This window comes from Dicentrarchus labrax, unplaced genomic scaffold (genome assembly GCF_905237075.1).
Source record: "Dicentrarchus labrax unplaced genomic scaffold, dlabrax2021, whole genome shotgun sequence".
NCBI classification, from domain to species: domain Eukaryota; kingdom Metazoa; phylum Chordata; class Actinopteri; family Moronidae; genus Dicentrarchus; species Dicentrarchus labrax.
This window is the reverse complement of record NW_026136719.1, coordinates 26,730,970-26,756,725: the sequence shown is the minus strand read 5'-3', so window position 1 is coordinate 26,756,725 and position 25,756 is coordinate 26,730,970. Positions and strand designations below refer to the sequence as shown.

At 42.0% G+C, this 25,756-nt stretch overlaps 2 protein-coding genes across 4 annotated transcripts in view; one reads left to right on the top strand and one right to left on the bottom strand.

Moving 5' to 3' along the window:
* adcy7 (adenylate cyclase 7) overlaps positions 1 to 5,210 on the top strand; it is a 54,785-nt gene extending 49,575 nt beyond the window's left edge. For both annotated transcript variants that reach the window (XM_051378840.1, XM_051378839.1), the window contains 7 exons: positions 58 to 169; positions 471 to 629; positions 932 to 1,078; positions 1,397 to 1,504; positions 1,604 to 1,718; positions 3,545 to 3,669; positions 3,948 to 5,210. In XM_051378840.1, the coding sequence (XP_051234800.1) occupies positions 58 to 169; positions 471 to 629; positions 932 to 1,078; positions 1,397 to 1,504; positions 1,604 to 1,718; positions 3,545 to 3,669; positions 3,948 to 4,094 (913 nt within the window). In that variant the 3' untranslated portion in view covers positions 4,095 to 5,210. The remainder of the gene's footprint in view (positions 1 to 57; positions 170 to 470; positions 630 to 931; positions 1,079 to 1,396; positions 1,505 to 1,603; positions 1,719 to 3,544; positions 3,670 to 3,947) is intronic.
* A 25-nt stretch (positions 5,211 to 5,235) lies between these two features.
* brd7 (bromodomain containing 7) lies at positions 5,236 to 16,147 on the bottom strand. Of its 2 annotated transcripts, none has more exons than XM_051378843.1 (17): positions 16,013 to 16,147; positions 15,419 to 15,612; positions 15,186 to 15,279; positions 15,053 to 15,110; positions 14,726 to 14,870; positions 14,424 to 14,534; positions 12,986 to 13,146; positions 11,993 to 12,107; positions 11,559 to 11,634; positions 11,288 to 11,395; positions 11,050 to 11,185; positions 9,681 to 9,792; positions 9,507 to 9,551; positions 8,719 to 8,806; positions 7,479 to 7,622; positions 5,593 to 5,733; positions 5,236 to 5,408 (listed from the first exon to the last, which is right to left on the bottom strand). In XM_051378843.1, exons 1-17 carry the CDS (start codon positions 16,059 to 16,061, stop codon positions 5,338 to 5,340), a joined length of 1,848 nt encoding a protein of 615 aa, XP_051234803.1. In that variant the 5' UTR covers positions 16,062 to 16,147; the 3' UTR covers positions 5,236 to 5,337. The 2 variants fall into 2 exon arrangements, with proteins under 2 accessions (XP_051234803.1, XP_051234801.1); XM_051378841.1 differs by having other exon boundaries at positions 9,507 to 9,554; positions 16,013 to 16,146.
* Positions 16,148 to 25,756: the final 9,609 nt, after the last annotated feature.

The window sequence follows — 25,756 nt, the reverse complement described above, 5'->3', positions numbered from 1 at the left end:
ATGAAAAGTGTAAATGAAAGTGTAGTCCAGCCATGAATGTTGTGGTTTGTTCTGCAGCAATGAAGATGAATGCATCCTGAAATGGATGGGGCTGGTGAAACACCCCTGGCAGATGAGCTGCATATATATCGCCCTGTTCCTGGTCACTATGGTCATCATCTCACATCAGGTAGTGACAACCTTCACCTCACTGTCCTTGATTCACTTCTTTCGCATTGTTATCCCTCACATCCCAAACAGACAAACTGAAAACAGATTAAGAGATTTAAAACAGATTGTTTCTCATTAATGTATCTCTCTCTCTCTCTCTCTCTCTCTCTCTCTCTCTCTCTCTCTCTAGCAATTGTAAAAATTGATAAGAAGTAAATAAATCAATGAGGCTGCAAGAAATCAAGGGAAACACCTATGTAATTTGTTTTAAGTTATGGGTTTCTTCATTGTCTCCTCTAACCTCACTGTGTTTGTGCCAGAATGAGTCCTGCTTCCGCCGGGACTTCCTGCTTAAGTATAAGAACCGCACAGAGCAGGATCAGATCGAGACCCGGGAGAACGTGAACCGTCTGCTGCTGGAGAACGTGCTGCCAGCCCACGTGGCTGCGCTGTTTGTTGGAGAGAATAAAAAGAATGAGGTGAGGCTTCACTGGGTGTGTTGGATCAAAATCAAAGTATTATGGCCTGCACTTACTGAGAGGCAGAGGGAATCTCTTGAAACATGACACTGCATATTCAGAGTGCCAACTGTTGACTCACTGACAATGATTTTTTTTGTAATGGTGACATGCTGCAAAAATGTATGTTCATGGATGGATATAGCAGGTTTCCATTATCAGCAGAAGTAGTAGTAGTTAATGGAGGCCTAACAATCTCAGTCTCCACCTGCGTAAACCAATAACAGCGCTTTTTGTATTTTTGGGTTTGTTTCCCCCGACAGGATCTCTACTACAAGTCCTATGACTGTGTGTGTGTGATGTTCGCCTCAGTGCCAGATTTCAAAGAGTTTTACACCGAGTGTGATATCAACAAGGAGGGCCTGGAATGCCTGAGGCTCCTGAACGAGATCATCGCAGACTTTGACGAGGTCAGGAAGAGAAAGAACGACAACAAAAAAACATTCTTTCATCCTCATCCCCCAATTCGTTGCCAAGCACTTCTCTGTGATACGTGACAGATGTGTCTCTAAAGCCCCAATCTGTTATCGGTAGCGTGGTCCACGCACTTATTCCAATCCTAAATAATAACCATGTGCACCCTGGCGTTTGGGTTAGGGTTAGGGTTATGCAGCCATTATTATCTAAAGTCGAGTTTAAGAATCAAGAATAAATACTGTAAAATGATGAACGGAGGGATGATGAAATTACCACACATCACTCTCATTGTTCTTTCTCTAACCCAACAGCTGCTGTCCAAGCCAAAGTTCAGCGGTGTGGAGAAGATCAAGACGATTGGCAGCACTTACATGGCGGCTGCAGGGCTTAGTGGGACGCCTGGTCAAGAGAACAATCAGGTGGAGTAGCTACTGCTTCAGACCAGGGTCACATTAAAAAATAAACCACAAAACCTGAAGCAGACATAATGAGTATGTTGCATGATATTTTCTTTTCAGGACAGAGAGAGGCAGCAGGCCCAGATAGGGATCATGGTGGAGTTTGCCATTGCTCTGATTGGCAAGTTGGATGGCATCAACAGACATTCCTTCAATAGCTTCAGGCTGCGTGTGGGTGAGTGTGCTCAGCTGATTGGCAGCTTCGGTGTAAAGCTTTCATTGACTGAATGCTGCATTGCACTGTATCCAGCTCTGTTAGTGTGGACACAATAACCCAGCAGGTTTCCTTGGTTACACTGTACATGATTGGCATTTATGAAGTGTTGTTGCCATGAGAGCAGTGGCCTTCACTGACACTTGAATATTAGGTTGTCGTGTTGTACTCAGAAGAAGTAGTAGAAGTTAAACCTACGTTACTGTAACTGTTGACAGTGATTTGTAGCATCTTCTTTGTGGTTGCCCGTAATGTTGAGGATCTATGGGCTTATTTTAAATTTCCACTCGTAAATGAGTCTGGCTAACTGAAGCACATCAAATAATACATAAAGTAAATGTCATAATCAAGCCATTAAAAAGAGACGGAACCCAGTCGAGTGTCTGACAGACCTAAACCTCTGTCTGTTGTGTCTGCAGTCCTGACACAGTTATTCCCACACAGTTGATTGTGAGCAGACATCTTGGATAAAAGTTTTGGTTAAAACATTTACATTTCTTGGGAGATAAAAACGAACATCAGGCATAAACACTGACATTTTGCACTGAGTGGTATAAACTTTCTTTAACAGAGTGCTGCCCTTATCAGCGGCTCCGTCATGTGACTTTGAAATAAAATCCACTAACTTCCACTTTTCTGCAGTGTTTTTCTTCAAACAGTGACATCATACATTTGTGATTCCTCTGGTGCCAGTCTCACAAGCAGTTGATATGTTGGTCTCTCTAGGTGCAAACAGTTTCTTAAATTGCTTCATTGTTTGCATTAAAATTTAAGGTAGAACCTTTTAAACAGAATAAAGCTAAACTGCTCTCCACTCCTTATCCAAATAACACTCCTGCCTTTAAGCCAGTCTACTTAGTTGAACAGTGGCCACTGTGGCCACACATGGCCATTACAGGATAAAAGTAAATGCTAAAACATAGTGTAACAGTAGCACAAATAGAGCCGAGTCATAAAGTCAGAGAAGTATCTCAGTAATGCCAGTTAGACAATATCTATCTAATGTTTGCTGACATAAGTTAAGCAAATCCAAAGAATCCCTGTCCATTTTAATGAGATTATGCTTCTGCCAGTTTTAACACTCCGACTTCTTGATAGATGCAGTCAATTTTTAATGTCTTTGCTGTCTTGGTCCTCAGGGAAGCATTTGATGTAGGTCTGCACACTGTACAGTGCTACAGTATTGTCCATTTGTTCAGCCCTGTTTGACTGACTTGAAAAATTGTGGCCCGCTCAAAAAAAAAACGCTTTGCTGGTTAATGTCCTTGACAAAAATGACATCAATCCAACAGCATTGTACTAATGAATGAAAATGTTTTTCATTGTTTGTTTTTTTTTCATTCTGGCCAACTGTTACGACCTCAGTTGTGGGGTCCAGGGGAAAAGAGAAGCGACAATTTATTTCAACATAAATGAAGTCAAATGTTAACACAAAACAACTTCCTAAAAAGAAAGGAAGCGAAAACCATTTGAGCTAAACAAACCACTGAGACAACAAATAAATATGAATAACGGTGTCCCTCCACCGAGGGAGTAACTAGTGACTAGTCGGAGGGGAGGGCAGTACCTGGAACAGGGCACAAGACAGCAGACGTAACACCTACTTTAAACCTTTTCTGGCAGAACTACCCACTGACCCTGTGTGCAATCTGACATCTATAGATTCATTTGTCTTATTGAATCTTATGCTCATCATGTGTTTTATCTCTACGCACTCTTACTGTCTCTGTAAATTCTGTACATGAGAATTATACCAAGGTATGATAAAATAGTGTGTTTTTCCACAGGAATTAATCATGGTCCAGTGATAGCTGGAGTGATCGGGGCGAGGAAACCGCAGTATGACATCTGGGGCAACACAGTTAACGTAGCCAGCAGAATGGAGACCACCGGGGAGCTCGGAAAGATCCAGGTACATTGAGCTGAACAGAGGCCAGCAGCAATATATTTTTATCTATGTGAAGTGTTCTTAAAGATCAAATGGTCACGGTTGATGCTCCCTAGTTTTTTACTGCAGATCTCAACATGGCTGGATTTAGAAAGATCCAATTTCTGACTCTGTCCCAAGTTTGACTATTTTATCCGCTTTTAACAGTGACTACTGTATTAATTTAGCAACAAACTTGCTGTTAGAGATGGTATTTGGTTGGTTTTCTTAGCTGCAGATGCGCATTCTGTGTCTCCTTCCAGGTAACAGAGGAAACTACGGCTGTGCTGCACAAGCTGGGCTACTCGTGCGAGTGTCGAGGATTCATCAACGTGAAGGGCAAAGGGGAGCTGAAAACCTTCTTTGTGTGTACCGACATGAGCAAGCAGCAGGGTATGGGGCTGAGCTGAGGCCAGGCCGCCACAGCCAACAGGACTGGACACAGACTCACAAGTCAAGAGTTTATAGACTCGTATGCCACAAGTGTTGACACAGAGCTGACTGTAATACAGCTGTGTCCCTGTGATGTTGCTGAATATTAAGGACTTACAGGAAGTGCTGCCTCGCTGTGTCGTGGATGTCACCATGAATCAACACTTTGTACTCTTCGCACCCTGTCGGACAGATGGTCAGTACGTACAGTCACCGTTTTTTTGTATTCACGGACACATTACACGTCCAGTGATCAGTCACTTTTGTACTTTTTTTGTCTTTAACTTTGATGTTTGTGATAGAGAAAAAGTGTGTATTGTACTAATGCCAAATACAGTTTGTACAGTAATTTTTGAAGAGCTCTACGGTCCTTTAAAAACAAAACAATGGATTCTTTTGGGATCATAATTTGAAACCCGTCTGGTTGTCCTGTGTGAGGAGGGATGGGCACACTGCTCTGTTACTGTGTAATGAGCATGGCATATGTGAGCTGTTTCAATATCAGAAACAGGCTGTACAGAAGGTAAAGATATAGAAAACATCCTCTCCTGCTCCTGTCTTTGGGACACATTCACACAATGAAAAGTTTCACTTTCTGGCCGTGCTGCAAACCCTTAAGTTACTGTATCCTCAACTCCTTTTGATTGCCCAATAAGATTAGGGAGTAGATTCCAGCTGTAACAACTGTTTAATATTACATATATGGCAACATATTTGCTACATTTCAGGAGGAAGTGGACAAATCCATGTGCTGTATGTCTGTCCTCTGTTAAAGTGTTGCTGCTTGTCTGTATATGTGCTGCAATGAGGGAAACCTGTGACACTCTCCTTGGTGTCTCGGAGTCTTTGTGATTGAACCATCTGCCTTCTGTGAATGTTTTTCTGGATCGCTCTCTGCATCTCTGAAAACTTGATTTGTCTTGTGGCCTTATTTTTTTGAGACCATCATCTTGTCTGTAATTGTGGTTACATAATAATAATAATAATGAAAATAATAATGAAAATAACGATGATGATGATGTATTGACCTTCATGTTAAATGTGACATTGAATTCTGTACAGTTAGATTTTAATAAATGTTTCTTAAGCCTGCAGTTTGTCATATCACAAGAGCCAAGGTTTGTATAAAAAAGGTTTATTAATCGACATGCATACAAATGTCACACAAAAAGCATATTTCGTACAAAACTTAAGTTATTGAGCTGTGTGGGTGGAATTTAATTATACAGTGACGACTGGAGCCGTATCCTGACAACTGGACAAGGTCTCCATTGGTTCAGCCATCTCCTGCACTGAAAACAATGAAAAATATAATGTTAGATGTGCTAAGCTCTTGCTAAAACTCTGTATTTATAAGGTTAAGTTCAGACTTCCGAAATGGCAGACAAATAAATGTCACGTTTATATTTAGATACAAAATATTCAAGTGAAAAAAAGACTACTTCACAACTTTCAATGGGTCTCGTAAGGTATTACCTGTGGTGAGATCAATGAAGGGCTCAGGTGGTTCTGGAGGTGCAGCGATGCCCATTGCTCTCCTGATGCCGTGGACGCTGCTGACGTCACATGGAGCCACTTGACCGGTCAGCTCCGCCAGGTTCCCGGTCACCTTCTCAGCTGCAGACAGGAAGAGTCAAAAAGGAAACATTACCAAGACAAAAAATTGCATAGTTTGTTATTTGCACTGTAAAAAGAGACCGTCCGGGCCAATCGTAGGTGGGTGGAGTCGGTCATGGTTCTGTTACCTGTTTGCTACTGATTCAACCTTTATGTCTTTATGTTTAAAGAGTAGTTTGACATTTTGGGAAATGCATTCATCCACTTTCTGGCTAACAGTTTGATGAGAAGATTACAAGCTCTCATACAAGCTACCGCTAGCAGCTAGTTAGTATAGCTTTAGCCCGGCTCTGTCCAAAAGTAATTCACTAATGAACACATTGGATCTGGTTTGTTTAATTCAGCATAGTATATAAGTATAAAAACTATTAAGAAGTTATGGTTTTAAGGGGGCAGGGAGCAGTAACTTCCTGAAGTCTCTGCTGGTTGCCTAGCAACCTCACTAGGGTTGGGTACCATAAAGGTGTCCTTAGTAAACGGTAATAACGAGGGGGGGTTTACCGCCCCCTGGTGTTCCGTGTCAACTTGCGTGATGTCAGTGCCGCTATTCAGCACACTTGTTTATCAGAACTGATAGTGAGAGGATCAATGGAGAGGCCGAAGGCAAAACGCTCCAAGGTTTAGCTGCATTTCACGTCTAAGGATGCAGACTCAGCGACATGCAATAGATGCCATAAAACAATTGCATGCAAGGGAGGTAACACGTCGAATTCAATGAAACATCTGGCGACACATGGAGTTTATTTAAAGCCGAACAATGCACCGGGTTTGATAACCTCACGTTACGTCACGCAAGGCCAAGCACTTCAGCAGCCGCAGCCAGTGTCGGCCTCATCGGACAAATTGAAGAGACTCCCAGCCCTGCCAGTGTGGTGGTGGACATCACTGATGATGATGATGATGACAGCAGCCTTTCCTCTTCAGGTAAGTCTAGTAATTTAATGCCAACCGCAAATCATGCATGTCAAGTAGGCTAGCAAACACCGTTGCCATTCAACAGCGTGAGTGACAACGTGTGCTATGTGGTTAACTTAATATTGTGTTCAATTTGGCCCTGGAAATAAAAGGGTATTGTTTTTTGAGTGTGTGTGGTTTTGTTTTTTTTAAGTAGCGGTTCGAGAACCGTTTAAAAAAATACAGAGTAGGCACCGGTACCGGATAAAACCCAACCGATACCCAACCCTAAACCTCACTGTGATCAGTTGTTTTTTTTGGTACTGATTGAACGAGATATTAGGAGTTAGTTGGTGAGCTACAGAGCTGGACTTCCTTCCTTTGGACGGAGATAGATATAGCTGTTTCCAGTCTTCATGCTACACTAACCAGGCGCTGGTGGTAGCTTCATACTTACAGTACAGACTTAAAGAGTGGTGGTTAGCTTGAGCAGCAATAGTCAGTTTAGTGGATGTAAAATCCAAGGAAAAGATCTGACAGTACTCGTCATTCTGACACATTTTCCCAAGGTAGCGTAAATATTCAGTCATAAATTCTTAGCACATACTACACCAAAATGTACTTCATTAGTGGCCCTGGGATTAAAGAATACATTCCTGGGAATTAAGTTAATGTTAGCGTTAGTTATTTGAATCAGAGCTCTGTCCAAATGTGAATTCTTGTCTAAAAGCAAAGCACATCTGTGTAGGAGAGCTGGTAAGGAGGTAAATGGGGTGCTGTTAGAGGTCTACAGCTGGTGGTGACGGTTTGAGTGGAGAAACAAAGGGGGCCATGCACTGAGAGGCTCTTACCCAGCTCCAGCTCCTTCGCAGTCGGGGCCAGCAAGCAAATCATGTTAGGTGGTTGCTTGGCGCTCAGACGCTCCTTCTGTGCTTCCTGTAAGTCACACAGGAGCTTTGTAGTCTCGTCCAATTTCTGCTGGAAGTGCAGGGCCTCTGTGACGGAAAGACAACACACATGCAGTTAATGCTTCCTCTGGGTTCCTCCAGTTACCTTGTGGTAACCCCTCCTGTCCTCTGTTACACGTACTGAACACAATACAGCCTTTCTTTCTCAATCCTGGTGTGGACCCCTCAGGCTTACTGTTACCTTCATATCTGAGAGGACCAGGGAGCAGAGGGGGAGAGAACTTTGATGGGCTATTTGAAAGATGTAAGAGGATACATAATGGGATGCTGAATGGTTAAAGTGCTTCAGATGAGGGCTGTTTTTTTCTGTTGAATTACCTCAATTCCAACAGCATTTAGAGTGTAATTATGAATTTCTTTGTTCACATACTCCTTTGAGACACACAAGAAGCAGTCAGAGCTGACCAGGCTCACAAATATATGTCCTCTCTGGGTTAGCCAGATCAGATCTGTGATCCTCCATGAGAGTGGGTGGTTATTTCAGTTGTACAGGTTCATTATCAAAATTATTCAGTTGTTATTGTGGCGTTGAAATGTTTTGCTGTTTATCCAAGTGGCTTATTTGGTTTCTTTTCTGATTCTGAACTGAAGCTACAGGGCCATTTTATGTGTGCATGTGCATTTCCATCTGCTTCTTGTGTGTGTTTGCATCTACGTGGCAAGTTTATACTCATTTAGGCAAACATCACAATGTGGTTAATTGAATATGCCATGTAACCAAACCTGAGACTAAATAATGAATCGACAGAAAATCAATGAACATTCCCTGGTTCCAGCTTTTCCTTTCTATCTATATCATTGTTAATTCAATGTCTTTGGGTATTGGACTGTTGGTTGGACAAAACAATCTGAAGTTGTCACCTTGTGCTTTTCCCATTTTCTCACATATAGTCTACATGGTGAATCAATGAATCGACTAAACTGGTGGCTAGTCTCCCTTGTAGTTAATGGGTGTATAAAGTCTCCTGACAACCCACAACTGTGTACAATATAGCTTTAAGACTTTACGGCCTGCAGATACCCTGATGTATGCAACGTGTTTTTTTAAATTGATAGATTAATGAAAAGTATTGTAAGTTGCAGCCCTATGTGTACCACAAACTAAGTCAGTGAGCCGTTTTACCCCCAGAGAGCTCCTCAGCCATCCGCAGGCCTGCAGCAGAGTGCAGGAAGTCCAGCCTCTTGCAGTTGGAAGCTTCAGGTTCAGCCACCTACATGAGACGAGGGGGGAAACAACATGTTTAGTCAGATTAGAAAAAATGCATTCCACACTAGACAGCTGACGCATCTAGGGAACATCCAGGGCTTTTGAAGCCTCTTTAGTCACGCTGCTTCTTCGCTCCAATAAAATCAAACCTAATGAAAAGCTGCAACACCCGGGCAGGGGATGAGAGTAAACTGGAGAGCGGCCAAGAACAGCAAACAGCCAGGACAGAGGGTTGCTGTGTGCCTGATGGAGAGGCCTGTACTTTGGTTTCCTCTGCTGCTCTGAGGAGCGATTCAGCCGCGCAGCCAGCGCGCACTGAGAGAAAACACAGGGGCCTCTCCAAATTCTCCAACAGCGAGCATTGAGCGGGCGGCACTGCTGTGTTTTGAGGGGAAATGTTCTTTCCATGCGTGGATGGATCACAGCTAAAGGCAGGCCCCTGCTATGTTGACACAGCTGGTTGGCGCGGCAACCATCTGCAGAGGCCATCTATAATGACAAGATGAAGTATCCACACATGAGGTGCAATGCAAGAACACGTGTTGCACGCCGAACAACTGCACAGCGGGAGCTCCTCTTCCGAACATCACATCCAGTACTGATGACGGTGAACGGCTCTGGTTTTTGCGTTACATAGCAAACGGACAGTGGGACACGCAAGGATTGTTTTTCATTATCAGCTCCAGATTGGTACAAACTCTCACCTCCATATCATTCTTGTCCTCTTGTGTATTTGTTGCCTCCACCACCTGCTGGACAGGAAAAAAACAATGACTCACTCAGTCAACAGATACTCTCAGATTTCTCTCCTGTGCTGTTTAACTCAGTAGTAAGGGCAGTCAACTTGGATCGATTAAGATGTCTCAATAGGTGCTTACTGGCTCTGTCTCCTTCAGGGTTTTTGAATGCTCTCCGTTCGTCATTGCATCCAGAAGATTGTCTGCCAGTTTGTACACATACTCGTCTGATTTGGCCAGGAATTCTGACAAGCTGCCAAACACACACACAAACACACACACATTGGCTACTATTGTTTTCGAAGCAGCTGCGGGGTAAAAATCAGAATCACATTCTTTGCCAAGAACAATGAGAAGTGGATATTGACTCTGCTGACACTTGCTGAAGCAGCAACTGTACCTTCTGCACACTGGAAGACAGACAGTCAAAATTTGCTTTTTTTTTGTGAAAAGACATAATGGCTTGAGGACACAACAAGTGGTGACCAAGCAGTAACAATAACCACTGAATAAAGTCAAAGTAAATCTAAAACTGCTCTCTGCCACAATGATTCACATACAATGAAGAGCCGACTAGAGCTGAAAACACACAGCGGCACGTCAGACGACCTCACATAAAAATAATGGGGAAAAACAAAATGAAAAGTATTTATTCTATTATAAAAGTCGAGTAAAAAGCATTCAGTAGAAAGCATTTAGGACAAGCACGGGATAATAGGAAAATTTCATGTCTAAATTATCGTGGCCAAAATAATTGTGATACACGAGAATCATGAAAACATACATGTTACTTTATTTTGTTAAACACATTTATTGCATCACAGATAGGACATCTCATATCCCTGTTTATTTTGGAATCTATACTATTTCCCCACATCTGGTTTAACTTTTTTGTGGGGGGGGATACGGACAAGCTGAGCCTTCAGCCACGGTTAGGATTTTGGAATAAGTGGAAAGATGCGGACTCCCCTTAAGGAATCAGATCAGGAACTTGATATAAAACTGTATGCTGGTGAACTAGATAGCTTTTTTTTAAGGATATTTACAATTATTAAGAATGATTTTATCGCAATATTGAAAATGGTCCAATCCCTAATTCTTCTAATGATACATTTGGTAACTAATCATAAATTCACTCTGAAATCAACACAAAAACACCCCGTCACCTTTAATGTTTTGCCTGGATACAGAAACTCAAGCAGAGTTACAAGCACAGATCATGGAAAACCTTAAAAATCTTGTTTGAGATACAGTAAACCAAGGATGCCATGAGTGTCCTATAGCAGAATACCATTAGATAATTATACAGTAATAAGATCAAACTGAAGTGTAAGGATTAATGGGTTTCAGTCAGGATGAGGCCCTGTCTACAGCAGACAGCTGACCTCCACCAAACTGGATGCCCTCAGAGAGAAACATTTTGGAAGTAATAAACCAGGAATGCCTCAAGTGACGTTTTGTGTAAAAATGCCACGGAGCTTGAGTGAGCTTGTGGTCGTGCTGCACATACCTGTCTGAGCCCTGCAGACTGGCCTCCTCGCCGTACGAAGAGTAGATGAGGTCAGAGTCCTCCTTGCTGATGTTGGCAAAGCTGGAGTCGTAGGTGGGTGCGTAGGAAGTGAACGGCCCGTAGTTGATGTAGGTCACTGTGGAAAGAAACATTATTGCTCATGTGAGCTCAAACGGCGTAGAGGAGATGTCTGATATCAGCAATGTGCAGAAATACGAAGTTGGAGCAGTAACAGTACCTTGAGTAATCCTGTTCCTCTTGTCCTCCCTGAAGCCCTGCAGGGTGTTCACGCCGCTCTGTAGCCGATTGGACATCATGCCCAGTTTAACAGGACAGTAACCGACATCTGCGGCAGGAAACAAGCTGACATGTTACCAACCTTTAGAAGTTCTCTTTCCATCTTATTGCCTTAGTTAATTAAAGATCTGCAACTATCTTTCATTCTCATTATTGATTAGCCTGCCGTGGACTAATTGTTTGAGCTCCATTAAGGGTCCAGATGGACCTACCTCCCACTGATGGATCTGCTGGGTTGAGGATTGCGAGAGTAGTGGAGCCGTCACACTTCCGTCTTGCAAACTCCAACTGCATGAGAAATAAATTACATGGCAGAAAACATCGCCTTTCATGAGAAATGACTGTGCTGTGGTTAAATATTTAGAGCCTGGAGAAAATTAGACAAAGCTCTAAACCACCACTAATTGACCATCAGAATCCTCATATTAAGGGGCTAAAGTCTCATGAAGTTAATGGTTTAAAATGTCTCAAACACCAAATCCCCTTTTTAAGCTTAAAGAAAAGTATGGCTATTATCTCCACTGAGGGCTTTAAAACTTGATACTTTTCTTTTTATGTCATTAGTTTGAAAGAGCAGAAAAGCAGCAGATATGTCAGTCTGGAAAAAAAAAAGAAAGAATTTCTGAGTTTAACCCTGCTTTCTCACATCACACTGCAGCATTCTGTTGGACAGCTTCCCTCCAGACTCTGCGATAACCTTGCGGATTTCCTCAAGCTCTTTCTCTGCCTTTGCTGCTTCGTCCTTGGAGTCCTTGTCCTGTCTGCAAATGAAACAATGGAAAGAATGGCAGATAAGACACTTGAACCATGAATGAAAATGTTTTTACTTTATAGCAAGAACTAAAAAAGCAAGCACACTGCAGCAAAATACTGCAGGGAGAGGCGCAAACAATTCTGTTCATTAAACGCCTACGTTCCACTTTCATTCCTCAGATAATCTACCTGGAAGCTTTTTGTTGACGTCAGTAAACGCCATCAAGGTTTTATACACAATATCTTCTGTTGTAACACAGAAAGTATTTGGGTATTTAAGAAGTTGAATCAAAAGCAGCACAGTAAAGGTTTCTCTGCAGGTAATAATCATCAGGTTCTGTTGCATCACTGGCCAACAACGCTGATTTAAAGATGTACAGCCATGAGAGAAAACAAGACCCAGCATGCTGCAAGGCATTCTTCACATTCTCCGCCTCTAGCTTTACAGTGGAAAGCTGATTCACTTTCGCGTCAGAGGAAAACCAATTCACAGAAACCGACACCTTGGAGCTACACAGTGGGAAACCGTTTCCACCAACCTGCTGCATTTTTACTTCTGGCTGATTAGTCATCTCAACCTTACCTGTGCTGACGTGTAACTGACAATTTCAGCATTTATGCGCACAAATCTTCAATGGTGGTAGGCAAACTGTGGTTGGATGGACCACAAATCTTTCACTCAGAGATAGCTTTTGGCCATTATACTGACTTTAGAATAATGTACAATATGCAGTTTCAACGGATTCAAGTAGTGAATCCACAGTCATGATTATTATTTCACTTCCTCACATTAAAACCTGGGCACTCCTAGCTTAAGAGCAGCTATGCCTCAGTGTCATATGACTGTCACTTAAAGAAACGTGTAAAGTCGGCAGGTTAAGGAGACCTGGGTGTGCTGGGAGTCTGGGAGCTCTCGCTGTTGTCTGTGGTGTCTTTGTTCTGGTCCAGGCTGGCACCCCCTTGTTCCTCAGACTTCCCTGGCAGTTTGGCAGAAGGGTCGAGGCCAGACATGAACTCTATGCTCTGCTTCAAGCTTTCCAGCCTTTCCTATTGGAAAGACAATTTAAAAAGGTATTTGTTTTCTTCACTTAGGATCAGGAAAGAGAGAAAAATTGCCTTTTAAATCTGTTGTACGTTGCTGCAAGTATTCACTCTGAGATCATTATGAGGCTATCTGCTGCCCCCATCTGTTGCTTTGTAGCAAAAGCAAAGAAATCAAACTTATTCCAGTGCTTCATATGAGGTTTATAGCAAAGAGAAAGATACAGCACGACATCTTGTGGCACATAAAGCTTGGTGTCAGAGAATGAGAATATTTACACATGTACAGTATATAACACCTGGGTTTAAAGAAGCACAACATTTCTTCTTATTTTAACTCCAATGATTGGTTGACTGTATAACTAATTGTCACTGTACACTGACCATATTTGACAAATAAAGCTGGCTACAGTTGCTATATTAGTCATATATTTTAAGATTTTCATTATATAAAGATACAGTGGCAATAATAAATACCCCTAGAAACTTTGCTTTCCTTTAATAATACTAGCTGTTAGAGGTGGGCGATATATATCGTTTGCGATAATATCGTCATTGTTGTTTTGACGATGTGCAAATTTCCATTATCGAGTATTTAAATTACTTCGACAAAAACAATGAAACGCCCGCGGAAACTCCTCACATCCATTAATACACGGTGCAGCAGCGCTCTCTACAGCATGGCAGGATTCAGTCACACAACTAGTGGGCCTACGTGATCACATGACGTGATCACGTGACCTCTCGCTAGCATCCTCCTTGCAACAGTTTAGCAGTGCGTTGTGATGATAGAGAGAAAATGCAAACACCTCCAGTCCCTGAAGCTACCGGTACTTCAGATGATTTAGTGCCGAGACGTGGGTCCTATGGGCTTCAGCGTTCAGAGCGCTAAGCGCCTTCAGTGGTAAAAAGATGTCAGCGGAGACGGTTTTTTTTTAGCGCAGCGCTCAGAGCGCTTCAAGTTGAAATCTGTTCAACTTTTAACACCGCTGGGCGCTCGGAAAATGAGTTTTTGAGCTCTCTCAGCGCTGTAAACGCGTTTGGTGGACACAAGTCCAGCTCAGACAATTCTAATCACATTTTAAAGGATATCGACTGATTATCGTTATCGCCAAAATCCCAAAAAATATTGAGATATTATTTTTTGCCCATATCGCCCACCCCTACTAGCTGTATATTAATTGCTTAGTGAACACTAGTGTGAATGACAATCAGTGAACACTAGTGTGAATGACAATCAGTGAACAAATGGAAAGTCTCTCCATGAGTGTTCAATTTCATACCTGGCTCAAGATCTTCATTCCAGAGTGTAACAGTTTCCGAGCTGCCTTGTGGTAAATGGTCTCAGGTTTGTTGTAAATCATAGCGTTTTCACACATGATCCTGAAATCCACCTGCATCAACACATAACACATGAAACACTTCAATCATCTTAATACAAAGCATGTATTAGTCTGGTCTCTATGAAAGTGCTTTTATTTAAATCTATTTATTAAAATGAGCCTGGGTCGGCCTGGGATGTCCCTAGCTATCTGGGTTTATCCCACTATGTGTATATAGCACGCAATAATAAACCAACAAATACCTTGAGTTCATCCAGTGTCTGGTAGCACTCTTTCTTTACTTTATCCTTGATTGTACTGAAGTCCATTGGCCGTTTGATAATTGAGGAGTAGCCAGGAGCAATGAGGTCGGTCACTGGAAACGAGAAGAATGCACTGGGATCCTTCCTGCAGAGAAAAGACACACATACAGTATGAATTCAGTAACATTACTGTGGGTGAAGGGAGGGCTCTGTGTCACTCATACAATCACAAGCAGTGTGAGAAGCAGCTGCTCAATGTGCAAACAGCTGATGAATAAACAAGCAGATAGATAATTATCTCAGATCAATAAAAGATCAGTGCTGCACCTTTGGAGCTGCCGGATGAGCTGGTTCAAAGCTTCCTGCAGAGGAGTCTGTTCCTTTTCTGTGAGGAAGAATAATAAAGCATCAATAAGAGATCAGACAAAGAGCGTGGACATGAACTCTGAACAGAGACTACCTTCCAGTTTATCCAGCTCTGATCGGATAGGAGTTCGGCTCTGTTCTCGGTCATCTTCTCCATCTGCGTCCTGTCCTTTCTTCTTTTTTGTCATCTAACATAAGAAACACACATTAACTATGACAGGCGGACAGTTCAGGTAAACTAACTAGTCCCTTTAAGAGGATGCTACGTTTAAACATCCTTTACTGTCTCATTTAGAAGAAGGGGGACAGGCTCTTTATCCACGTTACCTTTTTCTTTCCTCTGTCGTCCTCTGGTGACCCAAAGCTCCTCTCTTTATCCTTCTTCTTCTTCTTCTTCTTGTCCTTTGGTTTGTCATAGTCCGCCGGCTGCTCGTCGTAAAACGTGTCCCGACTCGAGCTTCCCGTCGTCACTTCGTTTCCAGACACCTTCAACACCAGCTTCAGTGGTCTCTCTCCATACTCTGCACATATCGAGTCAACACAAAGTATCACCGACAGCCTAACAGCGGCTAAACGATGTTAGCCGACAAACGCGTGACAGCTGAGAGATGCTGCAAACAATAGCCGCTAACAGCTAGCCTACCTAGCAGGCGTTGTAGTAAAGCTAGAGCTTCAGCTTACGATGCATTGTAATATTAATATTATATCCTGGACCTATTTACACCAAATTGTGGCATGGAAATAAACAGCTGGTTGGGTTGAATGAGCCCAGTAACTAGCAGGAGGCTATCCAACTAGGACTATGGTCGTGCTAACACGGCTAACAAGCGCTAACCCGGATATTACACACCGTGAATTTAATAACAAATCATTAAATACGGTAGTGGTGTATGAATGCGGAGCCATCTGCAAATTAAATACCTTCATATCCGTGTTTTTCGGACTTGTGCTTTTTGTGCTTCTTTCCCATTGTTTGTATGTTGATGTGGCGACGGCCGGTTGCTCTGGTTGATCTCTGTGGTGGCGGAAGCACATCGAGAGGACAGCGCCACCCGCCGGTCGGGCGGTGGTAACGCGAGGTGATACTCGATATCGTCGGTAGGGGGCGAGGTAAGTTTAGTATTAAACTTGAACCGTGGACCAAGCCCTGCACAACTTTTATCCTACAGTCAGTACCCTCCTGATTCCAGATGTTAACTTTCTGCATTACGGACCCTTTAGAGAGGATCTGACACAGAATTATTAAGTTCTACTAAAGACACTGTCTGAGGGCATAAGGACCTTGCAGAGCAAAAAAAACAAACAAAAAAAACGGGCATGTCTGTGGACAATTAAAGGGTTTGCCAAGCTATTTAGAATTGCACTTCAACGCAGTTGGGATGCTTGCCAGTGACACATTAAAAGTAGAATAGTCAGAAATAAAGCAGCAGAGGTCTGGATGTCCTTTTTAGCCTTTAGTAAATGTCATTAGTCAAAAACACTGGATCCTACATTTCTCATACAGCAACTCAATAGCATCTTTCATCAGACATGCTTGGTATGCCCATGTCTTTCAAACACAATGTCCAGTCTGTAGGCTTTCCTTCACATGTTTGAACATTATCAGGGTTTTTATTCTCTTACATTTGAAAGCTCCTTCTAGAGCCACAGAAGATATTATACAAGTGGCTGACTATATTCCTCATAATGAGTAAATGGAACTTACTCATGTAAAATGTGTTACATTAATGCAGTGCCCCTTTAACACTGAGAAAATGATCAGTGTGTAGGATTTACTGGCATCTAGCGGTGACGTTACAGATGTTTGGTTTGTCCCTTCTGGTCTAAGGTAACACAAACCCAACGATTCCTATATTCAACGGAAACATACCTATGACACACTGGACCTTTACGTTCTCTTATCTACAGATGCAGGAGGTCGCCATGTTGAACTGCAATGTTTCTACAGTAGCCCAGAATGGCCAGACCAAACACTGCAATCTGGAACTACACCACTAGATGCCACTAAATCCCACACACTTGTCCTTTAAGGTCTCCATCTTTGTAGATGTGCACCTAACCATATTCTGTCAAATTATTGCAAAACTCGGGGCGACATCATAAAACCAAAAAATAGAACATTTCTCCCTTTTGGTTATGGATTTTTTTCTCAAAGGAGAACAGAGGACAAGTGATTTACAGAGCAGGTATGCTGTAGCAGACAAAAAAAATACAATGCTATTTCAGTTAGACTTTAACTGAATGTTTTAAATAAACCAGATTAAGCCCCAAAGGGAGACTGATGACACTGTTACGGTTGTAGGACACTGTACAGTCTGGAACTTCCCTGCCTTGCAGAGCTGTTATGCTCTGTTAAATCGGCACATATTGTACCGGTTGATGAATGACAGATGTTTTATTCATGGAGGAAAGATAGTGTGCATTCTTTGAAGCACATTCCAGGTTTTATGAAGAGGGTATGGGGGCAGAAGGTTTGAATGGAATGAAGATTGACTGAATCCACCATTTCAGCCATTCCTGCCTTCAGATGAAGAGGTGATTCTGACACTCTGTTGATGTTTGAGTCTCCTATCTAAGCAAACCCATCCCCAACAAATTACCTCAGGATCTGTGTCAAGACATTCCAGCTCCATAGTACACTGTTAAGATACCGGTACGATGACTACCTGGTACTCTTAAGGAGAATGCTTAGGCCCACAAATCTTTATCTATGGAATTCAAGGGTCAGAGAAATAGCAACCTGACAATATGCCTGCAACCTGTAAGGAATCGCAAAGAAGTTTTTTCTTTACTTTTCTGCAACAAAAGCCTAAGGTACTAAATACAACACACAAAGAAAAATGCTTTTTGTGGATCTTCAAAATCACTGACTTTGATGTTTTATGTATTATGAATGTTTTATACACCCTTAAACCTGTATTAACTGATTTTTTTGTCCACATGGAGGTGGTGGAAGCAAGTTGTAAACACAGCACTGACATATCCCCTGTAAAGGTCCAGTGTGTAACTGGAGCATCTGTTGGCAGAAATGGAATTTAATATTCATAGGTATGTTTTCATTAGTGTGTAATCACCTGAAAATAAGAGTCGTTGTGTTTTCGGTATCTGAGAATGAGCTGTTTATATCTACAGACGCCACTGGTCACCTTCTATGGAGTCTGCCATGTTGAACCGTCATGTTTCTACAGCAGCCCAGAACGGATAAACCAAACACTAGAGAGTTGCAATCTGCAGCAACACCATTAGATGCCACTAAATCCTACACACTGGTCCTTTAAAGTTGATATGACAAAATATCCTGCAAATGTGGAACATCGTTTCATCCATGTTTGTGTCCAGCTCAATCTACGTCCAATGTTCACTCTCCTTTTAGCTATGTTACGGTCTCCACCAACTCCTGAGGGAAATAGGTGTCTCATTAGCTGCCAAATGATCCACTATGTTCACCAGCTAGTCACTAACTTTGTCTGTCCACCATTGGGTGCTGGCAGCGTACAGTGATAAACCCACTGTATGTTGCCATATAACATCTTGCAAATTATTTAGATGGTTCAATTCCAAAAAAAATAAATTATTTTGTTGTTTTTCCCTAGATTGATGTGTGTCTAGTGGTGTGTTTGATACCAGAGTTAAAATGTTTAAATAATGGCTTTAAATAGAGTGATTCCAGCTAAGTATACTTTTAGACTCACAATATAAGCATTTAGGAAACCACGTCTCGAGAGCGGTTTAGGGTGAGTGTAACCGGTGAACAAGCTGAAATTCATAGAGTGCATTACAAGCAAGCAGTAGTAATGATTGCAGTGGTCAAAGGCAGTGTGCCTCAGTGCTCTGTGTCTCGGGCCTGAGGAGGGGAAGGGCAGGATACATGCCAGCTCCGGGCCGGCCCGCAACAGCCCCAGAGAGGCCGTGGGATCCATCTGCTTCATTCCAGCTGCAGCGCTGCACACGCGTTGGAAGTCCACGGATTAAAAGGAGATCCGTTACACCAAACAGGGCTAACAAATGGCAGATGTTGTGAATTTCATTATCCCCTGTCACAACAGAGGGGCTAAAGGGACCCAGAGAATGTTTCCACATGAAAGCGGCATCCCAGCAGAACCATGGGAAACTGCTTCCCACTCTGCGGACTGGATGGAACTGGGATGTTTGGTCTTTCCACATATACACAACAAAAACACAAACAGGCATACAAAGGCAGGCTTTGAATGGTTTATCTGTCTTGCACATGGTTGGATTGAACCGGCACTGGAGATAATACGTGCTGTTTGGATGCCACTGAGCCAGAGCACTATGGTCATTTTAGATTTTTTAAGGTGCTGGAACAATTCGGTTTGAGCTACAAAACTGATGTGTTATGTTGTAAGTTTTTGGTTGACCTTTTACATGTCAGTGACTAAAATATAAACCACGCCTTGATTTATCAGTTCACAAAAATTTATTCTGCTTTCACATAAATATTTGTCATGGTTGTGTAGCTTTCATATTTGCACTGTTTGAAAACTTTGATTTTACTTTGGGTAATTACATCAAACTTAAAGCCTGTGACAAATGCAAATGAACCACCTCCCTCCTTATGGATTGATATAAGAATATGGCATGCAGTTTGGTCACAGAAGTAGATTCTTTTCACTCGAAGTTGTCAGAGCACTGTTCAGATATGACAGATGAAATGTTCGGGGTCATTACAACTGTCAACGCAGAACGGTTTTGAAGATGTAACCAGCCATCACAAGTAAGTCAGACAGAAACTTCAAAGAGGAGAAGCCAATCATTCTGCCTCAGTGTTTTTCTCCCGCCTGCCAGTCTGTCATGGCAACATCTTTGAGCATCAATCACTCACTCCCGTCAAAGCATTATGTGTATGGTGACTCTATTTTTATCTGCAACCAAAACACCTCTTGTGCATGGCTTTGATTATCAATTTTTACACTTTGCCACTGCTTCCATGATGTTCTGGTCCTGTGGTCTCCTGACTTCCCAACCACGTCTATGGATGTAGGTCTGGGCCAATCCCGTGCTGCAATAACCCAATAATACTACATGTTTTAATGTAGAGACTGCAAATAGATTATCCTGCCAGAAAATACCCGATGATAACTGTATTTTGTATAAGTTTTATAGACAAATAAAAGTGATAAGAAACAGCAATGTGATAAAGGTCACCACCAGATTCAAAACCAGAACATCATGGTTTTATTGTAAGCATCTTGGACCACCGAGTCAACAGGATCACTTATTGAAGTTGTTTGAAGTTGCTGAATGTGTTCGTCTCAGCATCTGCCTTCTCCAATTGTTAGCCACAGTCTTCTCTGATCCAATTACTCTAATGTATATTTCATTGGGCTTGCTTAATGTTTTTGTAGTTTAAGGCCGCCCTCTGCTTTAAGGTACTTATGTATTATTCTGTTTTTGAAAACTCCATTATAAAGGAGGCTCTTTTTTAAGGAGGCTGGTCTGATGTGTGACTCTACAGGGGATGCTTGTTGGCAGTTGTCTGTGTGTGCATTTTCATGGAGCGCACACATCAAAATGCTTACATGCATCATAAATTTGCAAGTGTGTGTTTTTGTGTGTGTGTGTATGAGAGCATGTGTGACAGGACAAGCAAGGTGGGGGGAGGGAGGAGGGAGGGGCGACCGCTGATTTCTGACGATCTGTGCCTTTATTCTCCCCGAGCCTCTGAAGACAGTAGTCCTGGGGTGGGAAAAATACACAGGGGAGACGTGTTAAAAGCCTGCGAGCTTGGTGACGATCCTCCGTCAGATCCTTTGCCGTTTGAAAAGTTCATATAAACTGAAAGACAGCCACTGGGAAATGGTCTTTGCAAACTCAATGAGAATTTATCATCTCAACACAGGGAGAGGCACCGTTAGAGGTGGAAACTCGCTGCCTCTAATCTCGCTCTCCTTCAGAGGTTTATCAGGGACCCCTCCTTACCCAAAAACCGGTAAAGCTGGGTCCTCATAAACAAGGTATCTCAGCTGTCATCCTTCTTAGCCTGTAGCCCCCTAAAAACAATAATAATAAGTATTGTGAGCTTCTGTTCACTTTTTTCTCCCCTTTCAGGCTATCTTAGCAGACTAATGTTAGAAGAAGTCCTCTGGAAAAGGGTAATTATTTTTTTTTAAAGTTGTATTTCCTGCAGTTCTTAATTATTGTTCCAGCAAATTAAGTCCCAAATCTTGTGTCATGGCTATTGTCTGTATGTCCATTGTGTAGTTAAGAGCAATAGTCTGTATAAATAATATATAATAAAATAAGTAATATAAAAATGCAATCATTATCTTGTCTTTCTACCTACAATAGTAACCCAGTGAGACCAAATAGACCATTTCACATATTTTGTGGGGTTACAAGTTATGTTAAAAAAAGTCCGTTCAAGAATAAGGCATCCCGTCCCCTCTCAGTCGCCAGCGAGAAATGAGGAGCCTGCTTTGGTCTACCTGTGTCTGAAATTAAGGACCGTACAAGAATTTCGGGTGGTAAATCAGCCACTGTGATCATAAATTGTGTGTGTACTTGAAAGGAACAGGCATAGAGTAAGAAAGGAGAGTGCTTTGTAATGGTCAAAAATGCCTTGGTTAAATGCCAGATCCGAACACAGATTGGTTGTTAAAACCCATAGAAACGTTTTTGAGCCTTTATTAACAGTTGAAGAAATGTTTTTTTTTTCAGTTTAGTATATTTCTCTGATTAAATTCTGATTCTAACTGCTGGTGGTTGGTTGTTTCACAGTCTAATTCAGCCTGCAACCGACAAACTTACAGTCTCCTAAGCTCACGAACAATCAGATCCTTCCCACTGGTTAGGCATAAAAAGACCAACATGACAGTGATTTCCAGGGCCTTGGAAAAGTGGGAGGACACCAGAAATCACTGTGAGGGGATGACGATAATTGTCTCATTTAGAGACTGATGCCCACAGGTAAGAGTAATTACGGAGGACCATTATTCTCTCCTGTCTGTGGGTGTGTGTGTTTCTATGCTGCGGAGGCCAGTGTTTCAGGCGGGTGCCAGCAGCAGATTACAAAGGTGTGGCTTTCACACGACATCCAAATGTGACACATAAAAGACAAAAGTGTGGATCAACAGAGGGTGTCTCAGCCCCATTCCGCTACTTTGCCGTCAGTCTGACAGATGGCATGGGCCTGTCTGAGGCCCTGGCAATGAGGAGTGCAGTGGCTTCAAAGGCCCTCTGTAATCTGCAGAAACATCACAGGCTGGGAGAAAGTGACTGTCTCCCAGACACCCGCCCTACTAAGAGGGCGAGCGAGGCGCTAATGAAAGGCAGATAAAGGGATTGCAGGCACAGACAGCGCCTCATGAAAAAAAGAGAGAGAGGGAGAGAAAACATCAGGTAGCCTTGCCTTTTTTCTTCGCCTTTCTTTTTCTTTTAAAGAATCTACAGATAAATGGTCTCGTCAGTCCTTTTGTGTTCCCTGAAAAACAGCAACACACAGATAAAGAGTTATTTTCAAAGCTCTCCTCCCCCATTGAGTGTGACTCAATCCAGACTAAATGGTCAGTGCTGAGTATGGGGTAAAGTTAGTGATGAGGGAGGAAGGATGAAGATTGTGCTTTTTTGTTGGAAATGCCACCAGTTCCTTGGGTTTTTGGTGGCTTTGATGTGCCAGTCAGACCTGGCGCTCGCTGACAGCCACAACATTAATCAGAGGAACTCGGTTCTTTGTCACACTTTGCCGCATTCATTTATGGCCCAGGAAGGAGCCACATCCCTTCATTTGGACTAATCAATTCTTGCTTTTTAGTGACACCTCAGTGCACTGCAGGTTCACATCTGCTTCTAGGTAACACTGATGCCTGACAGTATCAATATCAATAGCACAATATAGTGCTTTTACTTTCTAGGAAAAGGCGGGGTGACGTCAAGCTGTACAACCCCCAACTATATAGAGCATTTAGTTCAAACACAGTGTAGGTTTATTGTGAAAAAACAATTATTATCCTGTAAGTGAAAAAAAATTAAGTAAGTTTTCTCCACAAGCCTGACATGGTGTGATGGGGAATCTGGACAACTAGCAGGTCACTGGAGACATTCCCAAGTTTACAGGGAAGTAGTATGGATGGGTTCAGTGGAGCGAGCATGGATCAGTCATATTCTGCAGACCCTCGCTCAGCTCCAGAGCCGGGGGATTTGTTAGCTGCTCTCGGGGTAACCAGGCCACTCTGCATTTCAGCACATCTGTCTGTTTTTTTCTGACAAGCCACTGGACTGTGTAGGCCTGTCAAAGCTGGTAAGGGCTCATATTTTCAGGGAATACACACAGCCCTGTGTTATCAATCCTTTTCAGTGTGTAAAACCACATCATAGAGGTGTGCACCAAAGGAAAGAGAAACAAAGTTTTAACAACCAGGCTAACAAGGTTAAATCATGGAGAACGCAAACCATTTTCACTCCATTCAATGAAATACAATATTGTATGAAATCAATATGAACTGTGACCAATACAGCACTAGTCTTTTACAAAAAAAACCCTGTATGTGTATGTATCAGCCTGTCTTTGCACCCATACAGGGTTTTTTCTTGGTGACATATCTGTTGCAATTAATGGGATTCTGACTCTGATATGGATTAACCTTGCCTTCCAGTGCTGAATCCTCTTAAAGTGAAATGCTTCAGATTCAGCTGCTTCTAATACTTGAGTGGCAGGAAACGTCATTTTTTGTGCATCTATTTTGGAGAAAGTCTGCCATCAGTCAGTGATTTTTAACATTCATATAAGAACTGCTGACGTTTTATTTCATGCTGATTAAGAAAAGCCAACACGAGAGTCTGACATATAAAGGATGAGAAAATTAAAAATAAACTAAACATCCCTCAAAATTAGTAAGAGGTCTATCACCCCTACCAACTCTGACATTTGTTCGTCCCCTCTTTGCACGAGTGGTTTTCCTGGGTGTTCCCTGTACTGACATATTTTTGTGTGTGTAAAAGGTCTGAAAAGTCCATGCCAAAAGGAGTTACTGTCTCCCACAGAAAACTCCCACACTGCCTGACACGGCTAGTTTGTATTCAGTCCTTTCTTCAGTTTATCTATGATATCATAGAGAAACACAGTACCACCACGGGATAGGTGACATTCTAGTCCCGCCCACTAAATCTACCTCGCTATCAGCCATTGTTGTTTTCTGGCACAACACAAGTAACATGAAGATGTGGGGGGTACGAGCAAAGCACGCCAATTGTTTAACTTTATTGTGATAGAAATTACAGGAAAGGTACAGAGGTACTGTTCTGTGGTTGGCTGCACAGACCCACAAAGTACTGTGTCCTCCATCATCTGAGGAAGATCACTTTATTTTCAGTGGAACTGTATGGAGCCATTATTGTAGCAAAACTATTAACAAATGTGAGTTAAGAGTTGTTTAACTGTATCTCAATCTGTGTGTGCGTGTAAATGTGTAAAAGAATCTGTAAATGTGTACTGATATTTGTGAATGTGTACAGGAATCTGCAATTGTGTGTTCAGAATCTGTGTGTGCGTAATCAGATTTGTAAATATGTAAAAAGAATCTACAAATCCATATTCAGATTTGTGTAGACAAATCTGTAAGTGCATATATAGATAGACATACATATTGGTTGAGAAGTATGACATTCCCATCAGCCACAGCTGTACTTTCTATTTAGTGCTAATTATCAAATGTCAGCATGCTAAAGCGCTAAACTAAGTTGGTGAACATGGTAACCTTAAAAAGGCTATGATACAACATATAAAACACATGCTTACACCCCCTGATCTAGAAAAAGTCATTCACGCATTCATCTTTTCCAGACTAGATTACTGCAACTCCCTTCTCTCGGGCATAAATCAAAAATCACTCTCTCGCCTCCAACTGGTACAGAATTCAGCAGCTAGGCTTCTAACTGGTTTTAACATTCGTCAACACATTACTCCAATATTAGCTTCCCTCCATTGGCTCCCTGTCTGTTTTAGAATTGATTTTAAGATTTTACTGATCACTTTTAAAGCACACTCAGGTATGGGTCCGAGCTATATTACAGATATTTTAATTCCCTATGAGCCAGCTCGCAGCCTTAGATCCTCAGGTGGGGCCCTCCTAACAGTTCCAAAGTCGAGGCTTAAAACTAAAGGTGATCGTGCTTTCGCCATAAGGGCCCCTCGACTTTGGAACGCCTTGCCTGAGGATATAAGGCTTGCAGGATTGGTAAATTCTTTTAAATCACTTCTTAAAACCCATTTTTATAGACTTGCCTTTATGTGATGTGGTCCTTTTATTTTTACTCCAACCGTCTTTGAGTTCTGTTCTACTTATTTTATTTATTTTATTTATTCCATTTCTCTTATTTCACCTACTTCATTTTACTCCATCTCTATTATTTCACCTACTTTATTAATTTGTATCATTACCTCTGTTATTTCAACTATTTCATGCAATTTATTTTATCGTCCTTTGTAATTGTAAATTGTATTCTTGCTGTGTTCTGTCAAAGCACTTTGTAAACCATGTTTTTAAAAGTGCTATACAAATAAAGTTATTATTATTATTATTATTATTATTATAAAAGAAAAGCTGTAGCTGACACAGCAATGAGTTTGGCTCATCGATACACTCAAGCAGCGCTGCATGGCTTGAGCTCTCTGCAGATGAAGGATGTGTCCATAAAGCTCTGGTTTTG

Coding starts and splice junctions, on each gene's coding strand:
- brd7 (XM_051378841.1), bottom strand. CDS start 16,061: ATGGGAAAGAAGCACAAAAAGCACAAGTCCGAAAAACACGGATATGAA. Junction 15,613..16,012: donor CGAAAAACACGGATATGAAG/GTATTTAATTTG, acceptor CGATATGTGCAG/AGTATGGAGAGAGACCACTG. Junction 5,409..5,592: donor CTTCATTGATCTCACCACAG/GTAATACCTTAC, acceptor CATTGTTTTCAG/TGCAGGAGATGGCTGAACCA.